Source organism: Eurosta solidaginis, chromosome 3 (genome assembly GCF_040869045.1).
Source record: "Eurosta solidaginis isolate ZX-2024a chromosome 3, ASM4086904v1, whole genome shotgun sequence".
Lineage (NCBI taxonomy): Eukaryota > Metazoa > Arthropoda > Insecta > Diptera > Tephritidae > Eurosta > Eurosta solidaginis.
Window position 1 is genome coordinate 178,234,159 of NC_090321.1, and position 21,703 is coordinate 178,255,861.

General features: G+C 37.4%; 1 protein-coding gene across 4 annotated transcripts in view; it reads left to right on the top strand.

The window, feature by feature from the left end:
• Dgk (diacyl glycerol kinase 1) overlaps positions 1 to 21,703 on the top strand; it is a 494,377-nt gene that overhangs the window by 417,594 nt on the left and 55,080 nt on the right. For all 4 annotated transcript variants that reach the window (XM_067774053.1, XM_067774054.1, XM_067774056.1 and 1 more), the window contains exons 14-16: positions 19,065 to 19,248; positions 19,406 to 19,492; positions 20,766 to 20,980. In XM_067774053.1, the coding sequence (XP_067630154.1) occupies positions 19,065 to 19,248; positions 19,406 to 19,492; positions 20,766 to 20,980 (486 nt within the window). The remainder of the gene's footprint in view (positions 1 to 19,064; positions 19,249 to 19,405; positions 19,493 to 20,765; positions 20,981 to 21,703) is intronic.

The window sequence follows — 21,703 nt, forward strand, 5'->3', positions numbered from 1 at the left end:
TTGATAAATTTGAGTAGTTTTTGCGTTTCCTCGTAGGTTTCCTTTGTATTTACTGCATGTGCGATCGGGATAGAAGGCTTTTTGTTACAAATATGCAATAATACAGCCTTCAAACTCAGTTTCTTGCTGTCTATGAACAATCGTCAGTCTTTTGAATCATATGTTTGACCAAACTCTTTGAATAAACCAGGAATGTCGTTGCAGTAGCATATACTGTCTTTCTTGGTATAGTGTTTGGAAAATTGTTCGTGACGAGTTCTACAATATATCACCTTAACATCGGATGACACAAATTTAAATTGTTGCATACGAGAAGCGTGGATCTCGGCCTTTTCCTTGGATAGTTCCAAATCTCTTATCCAATCATTAAGTTGTGCTTGTGACAGAACGTTTCTCTCGTTTCCCATGCGAAATTCTGTACAACTTGATTCCCCGCACTCAGATATTACTGTTGACAATGGAACTGGATTCGCAACTGCCGTTGAATGTAGTACTGGTAATGTCACTGTAGGTACGCTGGCATAGGTTACTCTTCTTGATCTTCCAATGCCAACTACGTTTGTTTGACAAATATAACACTCTATTGAATGGCAAATAGGTTCTCTCCATATCATTGGTGTATCAAATTTTATTTGTTGTCCTGATTCCGACTGAATCAATTCTACTCGACACGATGTACACAAAGTGTTCGGCGTCCATGGTTTTTCAGCATTTTTAGGCTCAATGCAAAAATACTTGGAGTATAAAGTTTTCATATGATCTGAGAATACTCGTTGTCGCCTTATGATAGTATATTGGCCACACATGAAACAGAACATATCTGGATCGTTATTACAAACAAATTCTCGCTTCCTTTTACTCATTTTATTTTTTTTAATAAATCACGGTTTTGAAATTTGACTTATGAACTGAACTATCTTCGGCGAGCCTTGCAGATGTTATGAAGCTTCAAGGCGCATTAACTCATATTTATACTCGGAACAAGAATAAAATTGCAAAAATCAAATCTTACCTAGACAGAAAGGTTCCTTTTTATACGAAGCCGGGAAAAGAAAATACTACCTGCTTTAGATGTAGGCTTTAAAAATTTTTTTGTATCTTATAATTTTGAAAATCTACCTGCATACTTACCCATAAGTGACGGAAATACATGTTTATAACTACATGCCTACAGCAGGTTTCGAACCCAACCACTCTTCCTTTCGATGCAACCTCTCTACCTAATATAAAACAATTCGAGTATTAAAAGTACTATTTGATTTATTTAAAGAAAAAGTATTATCATTGTTATGGTGTTATTCGTTTATCCGGATAATATCCCATTTGCACTTTATACCTTTAATATATGTATGTATACATACATTGAAGTTGCGCAACCTGGGTATTTTTATTTGATCGTTTATAACATACGTAGTTTTGCATCGATTTTATTCGATGATAGCTTATCTTTTTTCTTATTAAACAGAGCTTTACGCAAAGGAAAAATATCTGGATAAAAAGTTCTGGTTTTGGAATGTTGCCCTCGCACAAAGTATTTTTTTCATATTTTTTCATAAAAAAAAACAAAAATCTGAAATAATAAGCTAATATCTCCAAAACTGTCTGGTTGAGCAAAAAACAATGTATGATGTATTCATAGAAAATTTCATCGTCTTTCCGATTCTGTAAACTTTTTTGCAATTGCTTTACCCGTTCGTGAGATATACGTAATTAAAGGGAGCCATCTTTTTGGTTTTTTCGAATAACGGTAAATTGCAAATATCTCAAAAACCGTACCATAGAATCAAAAATGAACTCAATTTTCGAAATCAGGGGGTGATTTTACATACGAATTTCATAACGGCGTTTCTGGTAAAGAGTAAAAGTTGAAATTCGTGGTCCAGTGTAACAGAGGGTTTAGTGGGAGTGCAGATTTAAAGTAAGCAAATGTTAGCATATCTGTTTATGAAGTTATGTATATCCATATTTATTTATTTAATAGTCTACAAATTGAGCAATTTAAACAGACTAAGTAGCAAATAGCAGTACATTTACAAATAGTATCTCTTATACAAAACGAATGTGCAGTGTAAAACATTAAGTAAACGATCTCAAGAGTTATAGTTACATATTTGATATTAAGAGGTGGCATGTATAATTATATGCGCAATAATTTAAATAAATAACTTAACTTTACAAGAGGGTATGAGGTTTGTATACGTATGCCCAGTAAGGGGCAGACGAAGGTTCTCAGAAGGGAGCTGACGCGAATTGCTCAGAAAGGAGCTGATTGCCCAGTAAGGAGGCTAACGAAAGGTGCTCAGAAGGGAGCTGACGCGAACCGCTCAGAAAGAGCTGCTATATTATATATACATAAAATGGAGTAACAGTAAATTATAGTTAGCTATTTGAAATATGTATACATATATACTAATTTAACTCAAATAAAATACCTCTTTATTTTGAAAAGCGAGTCCGACGTATCAAAATTGAACATTATAAATTGCAAGTGATAATAAGAAAATAAAGTTATCAGTGATCGTACATGACAATGACATGACATGAATGTACAATGTGTTTATAACTAAACATACTCCGCCCGTTGAAAGGCTTAGGCTTTCAATACATTATCGTCAATTGGAAGTAGGCACAATTTTGTCACCGACCGTTTGTAGATCCCACTTCCAGTCTTCAGAGTAGCAACCCGAACCACCTGGTCCTTTCCACTAATAGGTTCGATGACCCTGGTCAGTGGCCATTTCAGCGGCGGTTGGTTCTCGTCCTTCATCAAAACTAAGTCTCCCGGTTTTAGATTTATTGCTGATAAATTCCACTTTTGGCGTTGCTGAAGAAGAGTCAGATATTCGGTATGCCATTTTTTCCAAAACACGCTGCCATCTACCAGGGCATTTCTTAAGTAATACGAACGTGGCCAAATGGCCACGTAGTAGTCCGCCGTGGCCACGTAGTAATCATAATCTGGCCACAACTAAATTTCGAAAATGCGTGAACAACACCTAACTGAAATAATGTCAGAAATTTTCTGAACATACATGATTTCCCCAAAATGTCAAAAAATATATAACTTGCTAATTCTAATGAAGTTTTTGGTACTAATCGAAGAAATTTATCAACGAATGAATGATAGTTAGAGATGGGAAAGGGGTAAATACCCAAATGGTAAATACACGGTAAATTGGTTATACATGGTAAAAATGGTAAAGTCCCAAATATTTACCCAAAATAAATACCCACGACGGCCACCGTGGTGTGATGGTAGCGTGCTCCGCCTACCACAACGGATGCCCTGGGTTCAAACCCCGGGCAAAGCAACATCAAATATTTTAGAAATAAGGTTTTTCAATTAGAAGAAATTTTCTCTAAGCGGGGTCGCCCCTCGGCAGTGTTTGGCAAGCGCTCCGGGTGTATTTCTGCCATGAAAAGCTCTCAGTGAAAACTCATCTGCCTTGCAGATGCCGTTCGGGGTCGGCATAAAATCATGTAGGTCCCGTCCGGCCAATTTGTAGGGAAAATCAAGAGGAGCACGACGCAAATTGGAAGAGAAGCTCGGCCTTAGATCTCTTCGGAGGTTATCGCGCCTTACATTTATTTACATATTTATTTTTAAGGGTAAAAATAATCTTTTGGAAAATATGGGAAACCAACACACAAATTCATTCCAAAATGTATCCAATTTGTCCTATATTGGTGGGTAGTTATCCGTTATGCTATCGGTTGAATTAGTTTTAATCTGTAATCCAGCGTTTTTCAAAAATATTTAGCCAATAATGCATGCCGTTGCAAATATTTAAGTTTACCCAGTAAACATTTCTAAATTGGAGCCTTTACAGCCGGTATGTGCTCATTTGGGAGGCCGAAACCAATGTATTTCCTTCTTGCAAAGGTCGTCCTATATGAGCCTATTAACGTAAATCATTTGAGCCTAAAAAAGATGCTTATACAATAGGGCGGGTCGATTTAAAAATCGCTCATTGCTCTGTGAAAATCGTATTCTAGGGATCAAAATAAGGAACTTTGACGAAGGAACCATACCTCTAAAACGAATTCTGATGTCCCTTTGGGTCGAACTTTTGGGTAGGGGCAATTTTAATTCTACCTGCTGTGTCTTGTGGTGGCTTAAAAACAACAACACAAGTAATTTTACGATCTGCAATTGTGTCACAGTGATACCTTCATTTTTTAAAATGGTTGAATAAAAAACCCACACAACTATGTTTACGACATGCAAATGGTTCACAGTGATGCCTTGCTTTTAAAAGGGGGTTGTAAAAACGCTAATTTCTAATAATTTTTTAATTTCTTTTCTATTACTAAGTTAAATTCATTTTTTCATTTACATATGTATGTTTTGACTAAATAAATTTCTAAAGAGAAAAATAAACTCCAAAAAGAAAAAAAAACATAGGCATTTCAAAGTGGGATTTTTCAAAATTTGCAAGTTCGACCCAAAGGGGGGGCATCAGAATTCGTTTTAGAGGTATGGTTCCTTCGGCAAAGTTTCTTATTTTGATCCCTAGAATATGATTTTCACAGATCAATGGGCGATTTTTTTGCCTCCCCATAAATCGACCCGGCCTATTATACAATAAAAGAATAGGAAGGGTAAAAATAATGTACAAATGTAATTCATTTTGTATTAAAATGAACAGTGATCGTAACAAAGTTTCAAAATTTGTTCCAAACTCGCTGTGACGAACATAAATAGTTGATAAATGATAATTTTTGCATGCAAGATTAGGAGCTTTTAGGCCGTTAAATAAAAGGCAAAAATTAATTTTTCTTTTACCCTCCTACGCGTTTCGACGCTTTTCTGATTCCTATATTGCCCACTTATTTTGGATTCGTTTCGGATTCTTAAATTATGAGCGCCGTGAGCCTGTTTGTTTGGCTAAATATGTGTCCCTTATAAATATTCTCTTACAGTTCTGGAGTTTAATATGGTTCAAAAGCTTCAAAAATGCTATCAGCTTAGAGTCTTTTATGACTCCGATTTGATGAAATTATAAACAAACGAAAAATATTAGAATTAGTAAACTAGGCAGCTCCGGAAAAAAACTCTGAAATTTTTCTGCGACAATTTATTCTAAATAAATAATTAACTCAACTAATACTTATTTCATTTCTATCTTATCCTCATGTGAGTTTTATCACATTCTCCCCTATGTTTTCCGCTTCGGATATATGTCAAAAATTCTTCCTAAAAGCCCTGAAGTAGTGTCATTAAAAGGCTCAAAATTAGCAGTATATGACGCCAATAAGGCTCATATATGATATCGGAAGAAGGTCTGTATAAGACTTATGTTAGAGGCAAAATATAAGCATATAGCATTCGCTTCAGGTTCCTAAATGAGTTCATAACGAGTGCAAACGATCCAAAGTTTGGACTCCTTTCAGACTAATTGTTGACTCCGAGTGTTTGCTGGGTTGTTTCTTTAAAATAAAAACGAAATTTTTTTAATTTCAAATGGCGTATAAATTTAATTGCTGAATTGTAATTCCAAGCAGCCTCGATTCAAACGATTTTTAAATACGCAAAAAAAGATACAAAAAAGGAATATTCCGGGTATTTTCCCGGTATTTACCCATAAAAATGGTAAATACCCGGTAGAATCCCAACTCTAATGATAGTTCATCAAATATACTATCAATGAGGATTTATATGGAAAAGAACATAGGTACTCACGACTTCCGTGACATATATAAATTCTACAAATTCTGCACGTGCTCGAGGGTTTTTTGTCAGCATATAATAAAAAAATTTTGGCCAAGTATGTAATAAGTTGGATATGAAAAATAACTATTCCTGGGATTACTTGTTTTATTGCAAATGTTTTGGTATGAGTGAGTCACAACCACGGTTGCCACAGCATGTTTTTTTTTTTTTTTGACCAAAAATGGCAATATTCAAAAGCTGACCGTTATGGTCAGTCATGTCGAGGAGATATTTTTCTTTTAGCCACCTAGTGAAAAATCCTTAAAAAATGCCCTGCCATCTACTAAGTTGATTTATGCTTACTGCGGTAAGGTCACGTTCTACCACTGATGTGAAAGATGCGCCAATAAGAAAGTGCCCAGGGGTAAGCACCTCAATGTCATCAGGGTTCTCTGAAATGGGACATAAAGGACGTGAATTTATAACTGCACAAATCTGGCACACAAGTGTGGGAAGCTCATCAAAATTTAATAGGAAAAGACCAATTACGCGATAAAAATGATATTTGGCCATTTTTACTCCGGCTTCCCATAAGCCGCCAAAAAGCCGGCCATAAAGTCGTGGGGGTATGAACCTCCATTCAATTCCATCGCTAGCATACTGCTTACTTTCACATTTTTTTCGTTCAGATAGCTCATTTTTGGCTCCAAAAAAATTAGTGGTGTTGTCCGACCATATGACTTGCGGCCTACCGCAAGTACCAATGAGTCTCTTTAAAGCCGCGATGAATGACAAGGTTGCTAAATATTTGAGCAGCTCTATAGGTATAGCCTTAGTTGCGAAGCAAATAAATATGCAAATATAACACTTGATTGGAGCTCGGTTTCGTACGTCGAACGGACCACAAAAGTCGACTCCGGTCGTTAGGAATGCACAATTGCATTTAACCCTTGCTACTGGCAGGCTTCCAATTAAGTGCTGCATAGATTTTGGCTTGACATGAAAGCACCGAACACACTTATTAATAACTCGACTTACAGTTTTACGGCTGCCAATGGGCCAGTACTGAAGACGAATGGATGCCAGTAACGATTGTATGTAAAAGTTTGTTATGAAAACTGCTGATGATTGAATCAGTCATAGGGTGCCGTTTCGGCAATATAATTGGGTGCTTTGTTGAAAAGTCCATACTTGAATGCTGAAGTCTTCCGCCAACACCAAGCAGTCCACGCTCTTCAAGGAAGGGGTTCAGTGAACGAATTTCAGACGAAGTCTTGATCGTTTGTCCAATTTCTATGGCTTTGTATTCACGAAGATGCACTCTCTGAATCATTCGAATTAGTAGGAAAGCGCTTTCTTGTAATTCCTTTGTACTGAGTAGTCCAGATGTTCTTGTTTTAGCTAATTGAGAAAAACGATAAATGTACGTGTAGCATCGTTTACCACAATAAAAGACGAGTTTAATATCACTAAACTATATATTTAATAAAAACTTTATCGTGACCGCGTGGTTTTCTCAAGAGGTCGGGTTGGAATAATAATTACAAAAATTAGCACTGACCATATATGTATATCTTAAAATCGATACATTGTTCGTGTTACATTCGGTGCGTAATACTAACTATTATTATGCCCTGTTCAGACCGTCAATACTACATACGTGAAAGTGTACGATGTTCGCCACATACGCATATACTCTCTGTAATCTATGAAACGAGTTAACAAATTTGGAATTGAAAGAATTATCAGACGCAGTAGTAAATGCGAACGCTCGTTTGCGACATTCTGGTAAGTCCTTTGAAGGTAGAAGAAGAGATTTCGGCCAGTCTTTAGATCACTGCTAAGATATGATGGTCCGTGCTTCCATAAGGGCAGGTTTAAAAGCTCTTTCGGGCTGGCCCCTCTTGACAGAATGTCGGCTGAATTGGAGGCGGTTGGAACATATCTCCAAGTCATACCTTTCGTTAGGGTTTGAATCGTGTTAATACGATTTGCGACGAAGACATTAAAGTTAGCTTGTTCACTTCGCAGCCATGATAGCACTATTGTAGAATCCGACCAGCAATATATTCCCTTTGCTTTGATGTGAGTTGAATCAGCCACCTTTGCAATCAATTCGGCTAAAAGGGATGTTCCGGAAAGCTCAAGCTTCGGTACCATAAGCGTTTTAAGAGGAGCTACACGATATTTGAAACAGAGAAGATTGGTTTGTACACTTCCACCCCTTTCAGCACGTATACATATGCAAGCGCCATAAGCAGCAGCACTCGCATCACAAAATCCATGTATTTGTATGTCAGATCCGGGTATAAGCAAGTACCGGTCAAAGCTAAAACGAGTAATTAATTTGTATTGCTTGCAAATTTCTAACCATTCCGTTTCTATTGCCCGAGATGGACTTTCATCCTAATGTAGCTTCTCTTTCCACAAACACTGCAGGAATATCTTAGCTTTGGCCACTACGGGCCCAATCAAGCCAAGGGGGTCGCAAAGTCTAGCTACAGCTGAAAGTATTGTACGTTTAGTTACCTTATTAGGTGGGACAAAGGGTGAAAGTGAGAATATGAAGACGTCCATGCTTGGGTCCCATACCAATCCAAGTGTTTTTGTTTTACTGATACCATCATCAAATGTAAGGAATTCCTGACTGTCATTTGCAGCAATATCAGCCAAAACGCTAATGTCATTTGAGCAAAATTTTCTTAAGTGGAAGTTTCCATGACAAAGTAACCCTTTTGTCTAACTTAACATTATTTTGGCATAATCAATGGAGTCAGCGCCGAATATCATATCGTCTACATAAACCCCATTTTGTACTGTCTGAGCTCCGACTGGATAAATGTGAGCTTCGTCCAGAGAAAGCTGCTGCATTGAACGAATGGCTGGAAAAGAAGCTGGTTTTGTTCCATATGTGACAGTGTCTAACTGAAAAATACGAAAATTTTCATTAGGGTTATTCCTCCATATTATACATTGAAGAAAATTATCAGGATGCGCAATTCTTACGCAGCGATACATATTACAAATGTCGGCGGTAAGAGCAATGTTAAAAGTTCGGAACCTGAGCAAAGTATCAAAAAGCTGGGGTGTATGGTAGGACCTTTCATAAGAATCGAATTCAGCGAATGCCCATTACTGGTCGGGCAGTATCATCAAGCACCACACGTAGTTTGGTTGTTGTGCTATCAGCCTTTAGCACACAGTGATGCGGTAGAAAGTATATGGGAATTTTAATAAACGAAGAGTATTGTTGTTTAAGGTCAGCATTACGCTGCAACTTTCGCTCTAGGGCTTTACAACGATTTACTCTTGCTCGTATGACTCTCCTAATTCGCATTAAGGCGAGACTCGCCAGTTTCTAGACGCTTGTAATTTTTTATAAAATGCTCTTCACATAAGTCTTCCTTTGCTATAGTCTTCGGCGAAGAGGCATTGCAATTCTCTATAGTCGTAGCTTTCAACTAGTTTATTTAACTCAATATCTGTATCATTTTCGGGAGCCATGTCGATGGCTGCCAAGCACGATAGTTTGGAAGCGTTGTATGTGGTTGCGCCTGACGCAATTCAGCCTAATTTCGTTTTTTGTAAAACTGGTAAATTTTCGCAGATTACTTACTTACTTACTTAATTGGCGCTTAACCATCTAAACGGTTATGGCCGTCCAACAAGGCGCGCCAGTCGCCCCTTTGCTCCGCCAACCGGCGCCAATTGGTCACACCAAGGGAGTTTAAATCGTTTTCCACCTGGTCCTTCCAACGGAGTGGGGGCCGCCCTCTACCTCTGCTTCCATAGGAGGGTTCCGATAGAAACACTTTCTTGGCCGGAGCATCATAATTCATTCGCATAACATGGCCTAGCCAGCGCAGCCGCTGCGTTTTAATTCGCTGGACTATGTGGATGTCTGCGTATAGCTCGTACAGCTCATCATTAAATCTTCTTCGGTACTCGCCATCGCCAACGCGTAGAGGTCCATAAATCTTTCGAAGAACTTTTCTCTCGAACACTCCCAAAGCCGCTTCATCTGCTGTTGTCATGGTCCATGCTTCTGCCCCATATAGCAGGACGGGTACGATAAGTGACTGGTAGAGTATGATTTTCGTTCGCCGAGAGAGGACTTTACTTTTCAATTGCCTACCTAGTCCAAAGTAGCATTTATTGGCAAGATTAATTCTTCGCTGGATTTCAGTGCTGATTTTGTTGCTAGTGTTGATGCTGGTTCCCAAATAAACGAAGCCTTTTACTATTTCGAAATTATGGCTGCCAGCAGTAGCGTGGTTGCCAAGACGCGTATGCGCTGACTCTTTGCTCGATGACAGCAGGTACTTCTTTTTGTCCTCATTCACCATCAAACCCATCGGGGTGTTTAGGCCGATGTTATCAATGTCATCAGCATATGCCAGTAATTGCACGCTTTTATAGTATATTGTTCCAGTGCGGTTAAGTTCTGCAGTTAGTATAATTTTCTCCAGCATCAAATTAAAGAAATCGCACGAGGAGGGGGGGGGGGGGGGGGGGGGGGGGGGGGGTCACCCTGTCTGAAACCTCGTTTAGTTTCGAACGGCTCGGAGAGGTCCTTCCCAATTCTGACTGAGCTGATGGTGTTGCTCAACGTCATTTTGCACAGCCGTATAAGTTTTGCGGGGAAACCAAATTCAGACATAGCGGCATATAGGCAGCTCCTTTTCGTGCTGTCGAAGGCGGCTTTGAAGTCGACGAAGAGGTGATGTGTGTCGATTCTCTTTTCACGGGTTTTTTCCAAGATTTGGCGCATTGTGAAAATCTGGTCGATGGTAGATTTACCAGGTCTGAAGCCGCACTGATAAGGTCCAATCAGCCGGTTCACGGTGGGCTTCAATCTTTCGCACAATACACTTGAAAGTACCTTATATGCGATATTAAGAAGGCTGATTCCACGATAGTTGGTGCATTTTGCAGTATCCCCCTTCTTGTGGACTGGGCAAAGAACACTTAGATTCCAACTGTCCGGGCATGCACTCTTCCGCCCATATTTTGCTAAGAAGCTGCTGCATGCGCCTTACCAACTCCTCGCCGCCGAACTTGAATAGCTCCGCAATCAATCCATCAGCGCCCACGGCCTTGTTGTTTTTCAATCTGGTTATTGCTATTCTAACTTCTTCATAATCGGGCGGAAGGACATATATTCCACCATCATCGATTGCGGGATCGGGTTCTTCATCTCTGCGCGGTGAATTGCTGCCTCCATTTAGGAGAGCAGAGAAGTGTTCCCTACATAATCTAAGCACTCTCTGGATATCAGTTACAAGGTCGCCGTTTTGTTCCTACAGGAGTTTGGCCCGCTCTTAAAACCTTCCGTTTGTCGCCGTATTTTTTGGTGAAATTTTCGGGCGATATTCCTGGTGGCTAGCAGCTCAAGCTCCTCGCACTCACGCCTTTCTGCTTCTGCTTTTTTCTTCCTGAAAAGGCGTCTCGCTTCCCTTTTCAACTCACGATAGCGTTCACACACTCCTCTTGTCGCGCTCGCTTTAACGTAGCCCTGTAGGCAGCGTCTTTTCTTTCGATTGCAACGCGGAATTCTTCATCGTACCAGTTGTTTTTTCGTGGCCGCCGGTAACCAATTTTTTCCTCGGCGGCAGTACGAAGTGCTTTGGAGATATGCTCCCACTGCTCCTGTATTCCTTCAGGATGAGTTGTGCTCTCAGAGAGCAGGTGTGAGAGTCGAGTTGCGAAATCATTGGCAGTCTGTTGTGATTGAAGCTTTCCGACGTCTAGCTTTCCTTGTGTTTTTTGTTCCTTGGTTTTAGCCGCGTTGAGACGGGTGCGTATTTTGGCTGCAACGAGATAATGGTCCGAGTCGATGCTAGGTCCTCTAATCGTGCGCACATCTAAAACACTGGAGGCATACCGTCCGTATATCACAACGTGATCGATCTGATTGCGAGTATTTCCATCAGGAGACAGCCATGTAGCTTGATGTATCTTTTTGTGCATGAACCTCGTGCTGGATATGACCATGTTTCGAGCACCGGCAAAGTCAATCAGTCTTAGTCCGTTAGGAGAAGTTTTATTGTGTAGGCTGAACTTTCCGACTGTAGGGCCAAAAACACCTTCTTTGCCCACCCTGGCGTTAAAGTTGCCAAGCACGACTTTTATATCATGACGGGGGCAGCGCTCGTATGTGCGTTCTAATTGTTCATAAAAGTGTCTTTCACCTCATCGTCTTTCTCCTCTGTCGGCGCATGGGCGCAGATGGATGATATATTAAAAAATTTTGCTTTTTTCGGATAGCGGCGAGACGCTCCTCCACAGGCGTGAACGCCAGCACTTGGCGACAAAGTCTCTCTCCCACCACGAAACCGACGCCGAAACTGCGCTTATTCGTATGGCCACTCCAATAGATGTCACAATTTTTGATCTTCTTTCTTCCTTGCTTCATCCAACGCATTTCTTGGATGGCGGTGATGTCAGATTTTGCTTTGACGAGGACATCAACCAGCCGGGCATCTGCACCCATCCCATTCAGAAACCGGACGTTCCAGGTGCATGCCCTCAATTCATTGTCCTTCAAACGTTTGCCATGGTCGTCATCAATAGAGAGTGTATTTATCCGAGGCTTGTTGTTATATTTCATTGCAGTATGGTTTTACGTGGCGGGTCCCAAGCCCAGCGCACAACCCGCTCAGTGGGGGTGAAAATATTACTTGCACGTTTATATAGCGAGCCGCTTGCTCCAAGACAGACGCCCGCTTGCAGCCGCACCTAGAGGTGTACAGACGTTGCTGATGAGATCTCCCCCGGCTTGCCCTTAAACCGAATAAGTCAGAGTGGCCTAGCGGGGTTGTCGCCTTATCACATTAGCTCACCGCTAAACGGATGTTTTGCGGCTACCCAGAGGATACTTGGCCGCAAGCGACCGGCAGTAGTGAGCTGCTTGAACCGCATGCAAAAGAATCGCTCTGGTCATTCCCAGGTGAATGGCGGTCAGAAGCTTTCCCCACTTTCGTGGACTTCTAAACACGGCTTCACCCTCCAACGCAGATTAGGTCGAAGAATAAACTAGCCCCAATAAGCATATCAATCCGTTGAGGTTCAAAAAATAGCGGGTAGGCAAGGCATATATTGGAACGTATGTTCCAATCAACATCTTTCAATGTACGACTTGGTTGTACATCTGTTGTAGTAGATGTGACGACTGCTGTCAATTTGGCTGCGTAATCAGTAATACGAGGATGCAGGTCTAAATCAATTAAATGATTAGCGACGCAATCATTTTGTCCAATACCAGAAATGAACTTCGATGATTTAATTTTCTTAATTTGCAATTGATTAACTAGCCGATTGGTTATGAAATTGAGCTGTGACGCAGAATCTAATAGAGCTCGACAAGGAATTAGAGAGCCAGTTTTACTCTTTATGTATATTACAGCGGTTGCTAAGAGAACGAAATCTCTGTCAGCAACACCAGATTCTGTTGAACTAACAAGTGCTGAAGATGGAGGAACGAAAAATGGAGATGAAAAATGTGAATTAACATGAGCGGTCGGTGTAGTTGTCATATGTGCAGGTGATAGTGGCTTAGGTGCTTGAGAGGTATTCTCAAATGAAGTAGTACCTTGATGAAGCAAACTATGATGCTTCGATGAGCAATGGCTACAATGACCAGACTTGCACTCCTTGATAGAATGACCTCCTCTGAGGCAATTGAGGCAAAGTTGTAGTTGTTCACTTCTTTGAAGCGCATTAATGGGGAAAGACCTAAAAATTGTTGGCATCTTGAAATTCTATGTTCGCTAGAGCGGCATAAAGTGCAGACAGCTACAGTGGACGTCAATAGAAGCTTTTTATTATTATTTTCAGAGGACAGTTTCTTTCCTACCTGCTTATCCGGCAATGCAAAGGCGTTTTCGACATTTTCGAGGCGTTGGCAACGTTGTTCCAAAAATTTAGCCATTGAGTTCCACGTTGGTATTTCGTTTGCAGGTGCTTCTTCCTCCCACTTGGATCGAGATTTGATTTCCAACTTCTGTGCAAATAGTCGAATCAAGAGACAATCTGCTATCTGTTCCTTTGTTCCCATGGTTTGTAAGGCACGTAAATGAGCATTCATGGTATCGCTAATTTCTCGAAGTTTGACAACCTTATCACCCTTTCTTTTGATCTACACAATGTCCCTGATATAAGCCTGGAAATTTAAGCGTTTATTGTCAAACCTAGATTTTAACAAAACAACAGCTTTATCATAATTTTGCTCTGGTATTTCCAACGATCGAATTGTGTCTAACGCTGCATCACGTAGACTTGATCGAAGATGCTGAAATTTTTCTATTCTTGTTAAATCTGTGTCTTGATGCACAACAGCGTGGAACATCGAAAATAAATCTGGCCAATCTACATAGTTACCGCTAAATTTGGGAATTTGCAGGATGGGTAGCTTTTGCTTAGGTTGAGTAACGATGAACGACGGCTGCTCTCCAGCAGATATCCGCGACGTAGAGCCGTGGGTCACCAATATTTTTAGGGCAATAAGCTTTTTTATTACCCGTGTTACTTTTTCAATAAAGAAAACTGCACGATATATGCAGATATGAAATTTATGTGGATATGTGGTTTGCACCATAAACATAAGACGACTGGCAAAAAACTGTTGTTAGCATTTACCCTTATACAGCTTATCGTATCATTATTCCATGCATATATTGTATAAAGAGCACCTTTGATTGGTGCAGAAATAGTGCCTGATTTAACGGTAGCACAAACAAGAGATGTAACTAATTATGTGCAATCATATGCTGATAAAGTCAGCTGCTTTAGCGGTAGTGCACAGTAGGTTTTTTTATGCTAACATACATATGTACATATGTATGTATGTTTTATGTAGAACAATGATTACAGATCAATGGTAAACAGGCTTGTATGCATTGATAACAGAGGGTTTAGTGGGAGTGCAGATTTAAAGTAAGCAAATGTTAGCATATGTGTTTACGAAGTTATGTATGTATATCCATATGAACATTATAAATTGCAAGTGATAATAAGAAAATAAAGTTATCAGTGATCGTACATGACAAAACGTAGTAATAAAGAATTAGCAACTTATACTTTTAAATATGTACAATGTGTTTATAACTAAACAATTGAAAACAATACTTAGATTAAGTAATAATAATACTAAAAGCTAGAAAATAATTAGTTAGGTCCTAGGTACAGTTATCACACTCCTCATCAATCTAGGGCGTTGATTAAACAATTAAATAAAATCGTTGCTCTCATACACTTTGTATGGGAATGAGACCTTTTTGACAGAAAATTGGCCTGTAAATATCTGTTCCTGTCTCAGCTCAATCGATTTGGATACAATTTGGTAAATGGTGCAATACATTCCAAGCTTTTCATGGTTTTACTTAGGTTGTACTTACAAGAATGCCATTTATTTGAAATTAAAAAAAAAAAACAAGTAAGGACGGAACTGTCTTCGGTTTTGCCAAAGACTTCATACCTTTCAATAATGGGGCTGAACAATAATCTTATCCCGTTCGTAATCTCAAAATAATCGAATGTATAAGATAAGACATATATATATTGTGCACATATGTACATACCTAAACGATTTTTAAGATAAATATAAAATAAAAAATGGCTAAAAACCCCCTTATCTGAACGATCGGTTGTATGTGATATATATTATATATAGCTCCGATCGAAATGATTTTTGCAGGAAATCTTCTATGATATATTAGAATATATATCACCAAGTTTCACGTTTTTATATTAGAAATTAAGGGAGAAATGGCTAAAAATCTTTCTATCTGAACGATCGGTTGTATGGGATAGGTATATACTATATACATATAGCTCGGATAAAGGGATTTTTTAGAAAATCTTCTATGATATATTAAAACATATATCACCGAGTTTCACGTTTATACTTTCTAAATTGCGGCAGCAATGACCAAAACCGTCTTATCTGAACGATCGGTTGTATGGGAGATATATGTTATAGTGGTCCGATCCTACCGGATCCGACAAATGTCTAATATAATACAAAAATACAAAAATACATCCTTGTGCCAAATTTCATTGAGATATCTCAAAATTTGAGGGACTAGTTTGCGTTCAAACAGACAGACGGATGAACAGACGGACGGACAGACGGACATGGCTATATCAACTCAGTTCGTCGCCCTGATCAATTCGGTATACTTAATGGTGAGTCTATCTTCTAAATTTCTCAACGTTACAAACATCGGACCAAAGTTAATATACCATTTCATGTACATGAAAGGTACAATAAATAAATAATGTGCCAATATGGGTATCAAGCGAAAGGACATATTTTACAATAAATACTTTTGTAAATGGAAAACAACTCCCGGTCGTATTATACATATACAAACATTTGTATACGTAATACTGTCTTGGAATCACCTCTCCTTATGAGGCTGAAATTTGGTACATAGATAGATAGACCATTTATCCAAGTATTTCCACTGAGAATTTCTTCAAATTGTAGAAAATGCTTGAAAATTAAATAAATTATGTCAATATGACCACCGTTTTTCAATAGAAGTATTTTTAAATAGGGTTTAATTTAGAAATACCACGTAACCTTACTATTTGTCTCAACTGATTTGGGTGAAGTTTGGCGTATAGATAGCTTATTGCATTCTTCAGCTTTGCATGTAGTTATTGTCACTGCAGACGGAAAAAGGTTGACAGCTTTAGATTTTACAAGGAAATGAGGTTCGCATATATCGGTATCAAAGGAAACGTATTTACGTTTAGTTATTTTACCAGGGCCAAGATACACATTTTTGTAGGATTGCCACCTACCCTACCCTACATACAGTAGCGAACCGAAAAATAGCAATGGCAATTTTTTATCAAATTTCTCCTCATTAAACTCTTTTTTTATTACACTTACATCGTGATGTAATAACAGAGGTGATGTCAACAACATAACCTCACTTTTTTCGGCAGCTCTATTTTCCAGTATTTACTTGTATTACAAAGTATTAAATTTCGATTGCTTCATTTTTCGTACAAATTTCCCCAAAAAATTAGTTTTCTTCAAATTTTTTTCTATATTTTTTCGGGAACCACAAAGTTACGTTAATCTTTTTGGCTAAACAATCCTAATAGTGGCTTATATAGTGGTTTTATTTCTAAACGTATAGTAAAATCTACTCCGATCGTAATTGAACTCAAAGGCAGTTCTGTATGGTATATAACCCTCTGAAATATGCATGCCGAACTTGTCAGAATAAAAAACGTCAACGGGATGAGAACACCTGAATATTCATTTCATCACGACTTACATTTTCTTCTATGAGTTTTTAAATTGAAACTATTCAAACCAGTCTCAAAAACGTTTTCAAAAAAATTCAAGAATTCGAGAAAACTTTACGAAAATTTCGAACTTTTTATTGGAATTCCCTGAAATGGTTTTTGTATGCGTTCTTGTAGCATAGCCAATTCAAGTCTAACAATGTATAAGTTAAGGCAACCCAAAATTCATACTGTATTTTGACAATTTTTTCACACAAACTGCGAAACATTTTTTATATAGAAAAAAATTTAAAACCCTCTTCGGCAAACAAATTTTCAAAACTCGATCCAAATACTTAATTATACTTTTTTAAATTAAAGGCTACAAATCCGCATACTCAAAAGAAAATTCAAATAACTACAAATAAGAAGTTCGACATTTTCGTAAAATTTTCTCGAAAACGTTTATGAGACTGGTATGCATAGTTTCAGTAACGAAATTTAAATAAGGCTTTTTTGTAAATATTGAAAATAAAACAAGAATTTTATTAGCGAAATTTCATAAAAACAGCTACTGCCATTTTTCTGCTCGCTGCTGTATATATTTTTTTTGTATAGAATACTACTATCTTGAAAACTTTAGAAGAAATTTGCGTATTACATGTACATAGGTTATACGCTATATTTTAGAGAGCTGCCACCTTTTTAAAAATAAAGCAAAAATTAGAAGAAATATAAAATGAGAATATAAAGCGAAAGTATTTGTGTAGCTTGTTAGCAGAACCAAAAAAGTCACTTTTGTTGTCAAACTTCACATTTGGTTTGTTATACCAACAACTGTACAATCAAGTATACTTTAAAAAATTTGAGGCCGGTTTTGTCGAAAACAGCTGTGAGTGACTTTTTTGGTTATGCTGGAAAGGCACAGATTTCTCGCTAGTGTTGCCATCTAATATCAATAATATACATATATTATTGTAAGTTATGAAGCTCTACAATTTGTACTTATTCAAGGTTAAGGCCACGCCGAGCTAAGCTCGGACACTCAGGGACCAAGTATAAAGGAAGTAAAGGGGCTGCCTATATATATAGGAACCTTTGGCCGGAAATAAGTTCAAAATCGTAGAGTTATAATATTTGAGAGGGCACTTTGAACAATTTAATTTTAAGTATGTTTGTTTAATGGTGTGTTCAGTTTATTCTTATATTTAAGAATTCATGAGCTTAACACCGGCTTATAATAATTGAATTTCAATTATTTTGTTTTCTAAGAGAAACTGAAAAGAAAGAAACATTTACTGGCATATTGCGATGGAACCATTTCGAAAACCGCCAACGTAATCATCACCAGGCAATTTTGTAATGTTATCAAATTAAACAAACATACATAAATATGTAAAACTGAGACCGAGTTTACAAGGCTTTTCATTCGCAACGAAGAAGAACTTTACAAAAACAAATCTACATGGCACACAAATTAATATAGAGACAAAATGTCTCAATTGTATTGTTAGTGTAGAAATGAGAAAACTGAATTAAGCATGAAAACAAATACCAGCAGGATAGCCTAGTGGTTAAAGGCAACTGCAGTTTCACCATGTGATTCACGGTTCAAATCTCGGTGAAACCTTTGATAACATTACAAAATTGCCTGATGATGATTACGTTGGCGGTTTTCGAAATGGTTCCATCGCAATATACCAGTAAATGTTTCTTTCTTTTCAGTTTCTCTTAGAAAACATAATAATAGAAATTCAATTATTATAAGCCGGTGTTAAGCTCATGAATTCTTAATTATAAATTTAATTTTAAATTTTTTTTTATTTTATTTATTTAGCGTGTATATATATTTTTGTTTTATTAAAAAATAATTTAAAGTAAAAAACCATCTACATGATTTGTTTTATTTAATTGCACATTTCTTTCAAAATTTTACAAATCCGCAATTAACTCTTCCATTTGCGTTCTCTTTTCTCTCCATTTTTTCTTTGTGTTTATTGTAAAAATAAAATATAATTGGCATTATAAAAAAAACTTTTCCGCTTCCAATTGGCATGTCAACAACTAAAAATCTGCTTAAATATATAACCTCGAAATAATTTTCATGCCTTACGCTTTTAACAATAAATAACAAAAAACAATCAAAAAAAACAATTACTAATACAAGAAATCGCAAACCCATCAGGCAACCCATTTTCAAATTACACCGCCCAATGAAAGCAGCTGTCCATTGTTGGTGTTCGTAAATCCGAAGAGTGGCGGTCGGCAAGGTGATCGTATACTGCGAAAATTCCAATATATGCTCAATCCAAGGCAGGTGTACGATCTATCTAAGGGTGGTCCTAAAGAAGGTAAGGAAACAATTTTGATTTTGATTACGCTACTTGCCTGAACGAAAAAGATCGGTTCATTATTTCTTGACATCGGCCGTGCTATGAAATCGGTATAAATTTAAATTTTTTTGAGCCCATTGCAAAACGTTTTTCTACTAATTTTGCTCTGAAATAGGCCTAACGCTTTTCAAGGATATGCCAAATTTCAAAGTGATTTGCTGCGGTGGTGACGGTACAGTCGGTTGGGTACTCGAGGCGATGGGTAAGTAAACCAAAAGTCTAACGTTGCAGGAAGTATTATATTCTCAAGTTGTTTGGCTTATAGTAAACGTTACCCTATCGGTTTATTATCGAAAAGTTATCAGAAAAATTAAGATTTCTTCCAGAAAAAAATACTTGTTATCGAAAATACTTTTTATTAAATAAATTAAAAAGATACATTTTATTATCTATATTTAATTAACAGGACATGCTCGAATTGCTTTATACATTTGTTTTGTTATTGATATTAGAGAAAAATTACAAATTTTACAAACGTCGATGGTTATTAGGACATGTTTCTGAATTTCACTTCTTCATCAGCTAGCTTCGCGTGAGCTGAGTATTAAACTCGAAATCTCCAACACTCATACCCAGGCATATGAATGCCCCGCTGCTCGCTTTCCAATTGGTCTCCAAGTGTTTGCCTTTTGTTGCTATTCTTTTATTTACCATTTAGGTAAATACTAATTCTATATGCTTTTTTTTTACTTTTTTTTTTGTAATCCTAATTGTGTGGAATAATTATAAGGCGCGCTCTAAGAGCTTTGTAACATTGGGTTTATAGCATTGCTTTTACAGGCAGTACTTTCGCTGTTCACTGCTATATCATCATTATTATCTGTATGCCGTTTGAAAACTTTGTAATTTTTCTCTAATATCAATAAAGAAAATATTTTTTGTTACTGAAAACATATTTTTTGAAGTTATCAATTTGTTATTGAAAAAACTTGCAATTTGCTACAAATTTTGTATGGAAGAGTTATCGATTTGTTGTCGAAAAATATACATGGTATATTGGGGTTTTGTTGGAGTGTTATCGATTTTTTACAGACGTAAAGGCCCTTAGAGAGTGCGAAGAAAGTTCTCCGGAAGTTTTATTGCCCCTTCCTAGATGCCGACAGTGAGTATATAAGGAGGTATAATTATCAGCTGCATGAGATGTGTGTCACAAAAAAAGAACAAATTAAGCGGAGCTTTGACAGCTCTTAAGCTTTGGACAAAATTTTCACTTTTTGAGTAAAATCCATGGCAGCTTTCGTAATGGTACACACTACATGTGTAATAATTAAATTTTGACCAAACTCTACTTTGGCTTCTCTTACCTGAAGCCGCTAAGTTTTTTTGTTTTTCGCTCAACAGCATCATATACCTCTCCCAAAGAAACAAGAAATTTAGCTACCGAATGCAATTAATATTTACATTGTTCAATATTTACATTATTATAACTTTAAATTTTGTTTCTCTTTTTCTTTCATCTTTTGGCGCTCACTTAGATACAATTGAACTCGCATCACAACCAGCGATTGGCGTCATACCTTTAGGTACTGGCAACGATTTAGCACGCTGTCTGCGCTGGGGAGGCGGCTATGAAGGTGAAAATATACCCAAACTAATGGATAAGATTAATCGTTCATCGATTGTTATGTTGGATCGTTGGAGTATAGAGGTGACGAATGCGGCGCCTGTGGAAGAAATATTGAGACCGAAGGTAAGTAGTGGGTGGATGTGAAATGTGAGAGAGATATAAATAAATATGTAGAGAGAGAGATAAAGAGGAAATAAAAAATAGGCAAATAAGAAATTCGTTTTGTTTTATTGATTTTCCGCCGCAGACAGACGCTGAAACTGGTTTGTCTACAAACCAAATTTGACAGTGGATGACGGAAAATCGTCCCGATATACAACAAATATAAAATTCTTTGTTCGGATGGAAACGAACATAACCCACCTGTAGAATTTTAAAAATAACATTATGATTTGCTAATTTGTGTAATATATTTTATTATTTAATAAAAAGCAAAATATTATAGCCAACTAAAATATCAATAGTTTAATCGGTAATAAAATTAAAAAAGCGGGCCACTTCCATTTTCTTTTCTTTTTTTTGTAATTTTCGCATTTATATAAAATTTCATTGTCACCTTTATTTTTACACGGTCTACATATAGAAATTGGAAAAAAAATTTTACTGTGAATTTTTAACGTGTGTTTTGAACGGATTTTGTTATGTGGACCTGCAAGTCTTTTAAAATGTTTTTTCTTAAATGAGAGCTGCGCCAAGCTTCTATCCCAAACTTTTTCGATATGTCTTTTGCGCCTTAAATCAAGCATAATATTTGTAACGTGTATGATAGGATCAATCGATTAGCGAAGTTGTAGAGGTTTATTTCATTTATTTAAGGCATTGTGGAATTACTTCGAAATTTTCGAT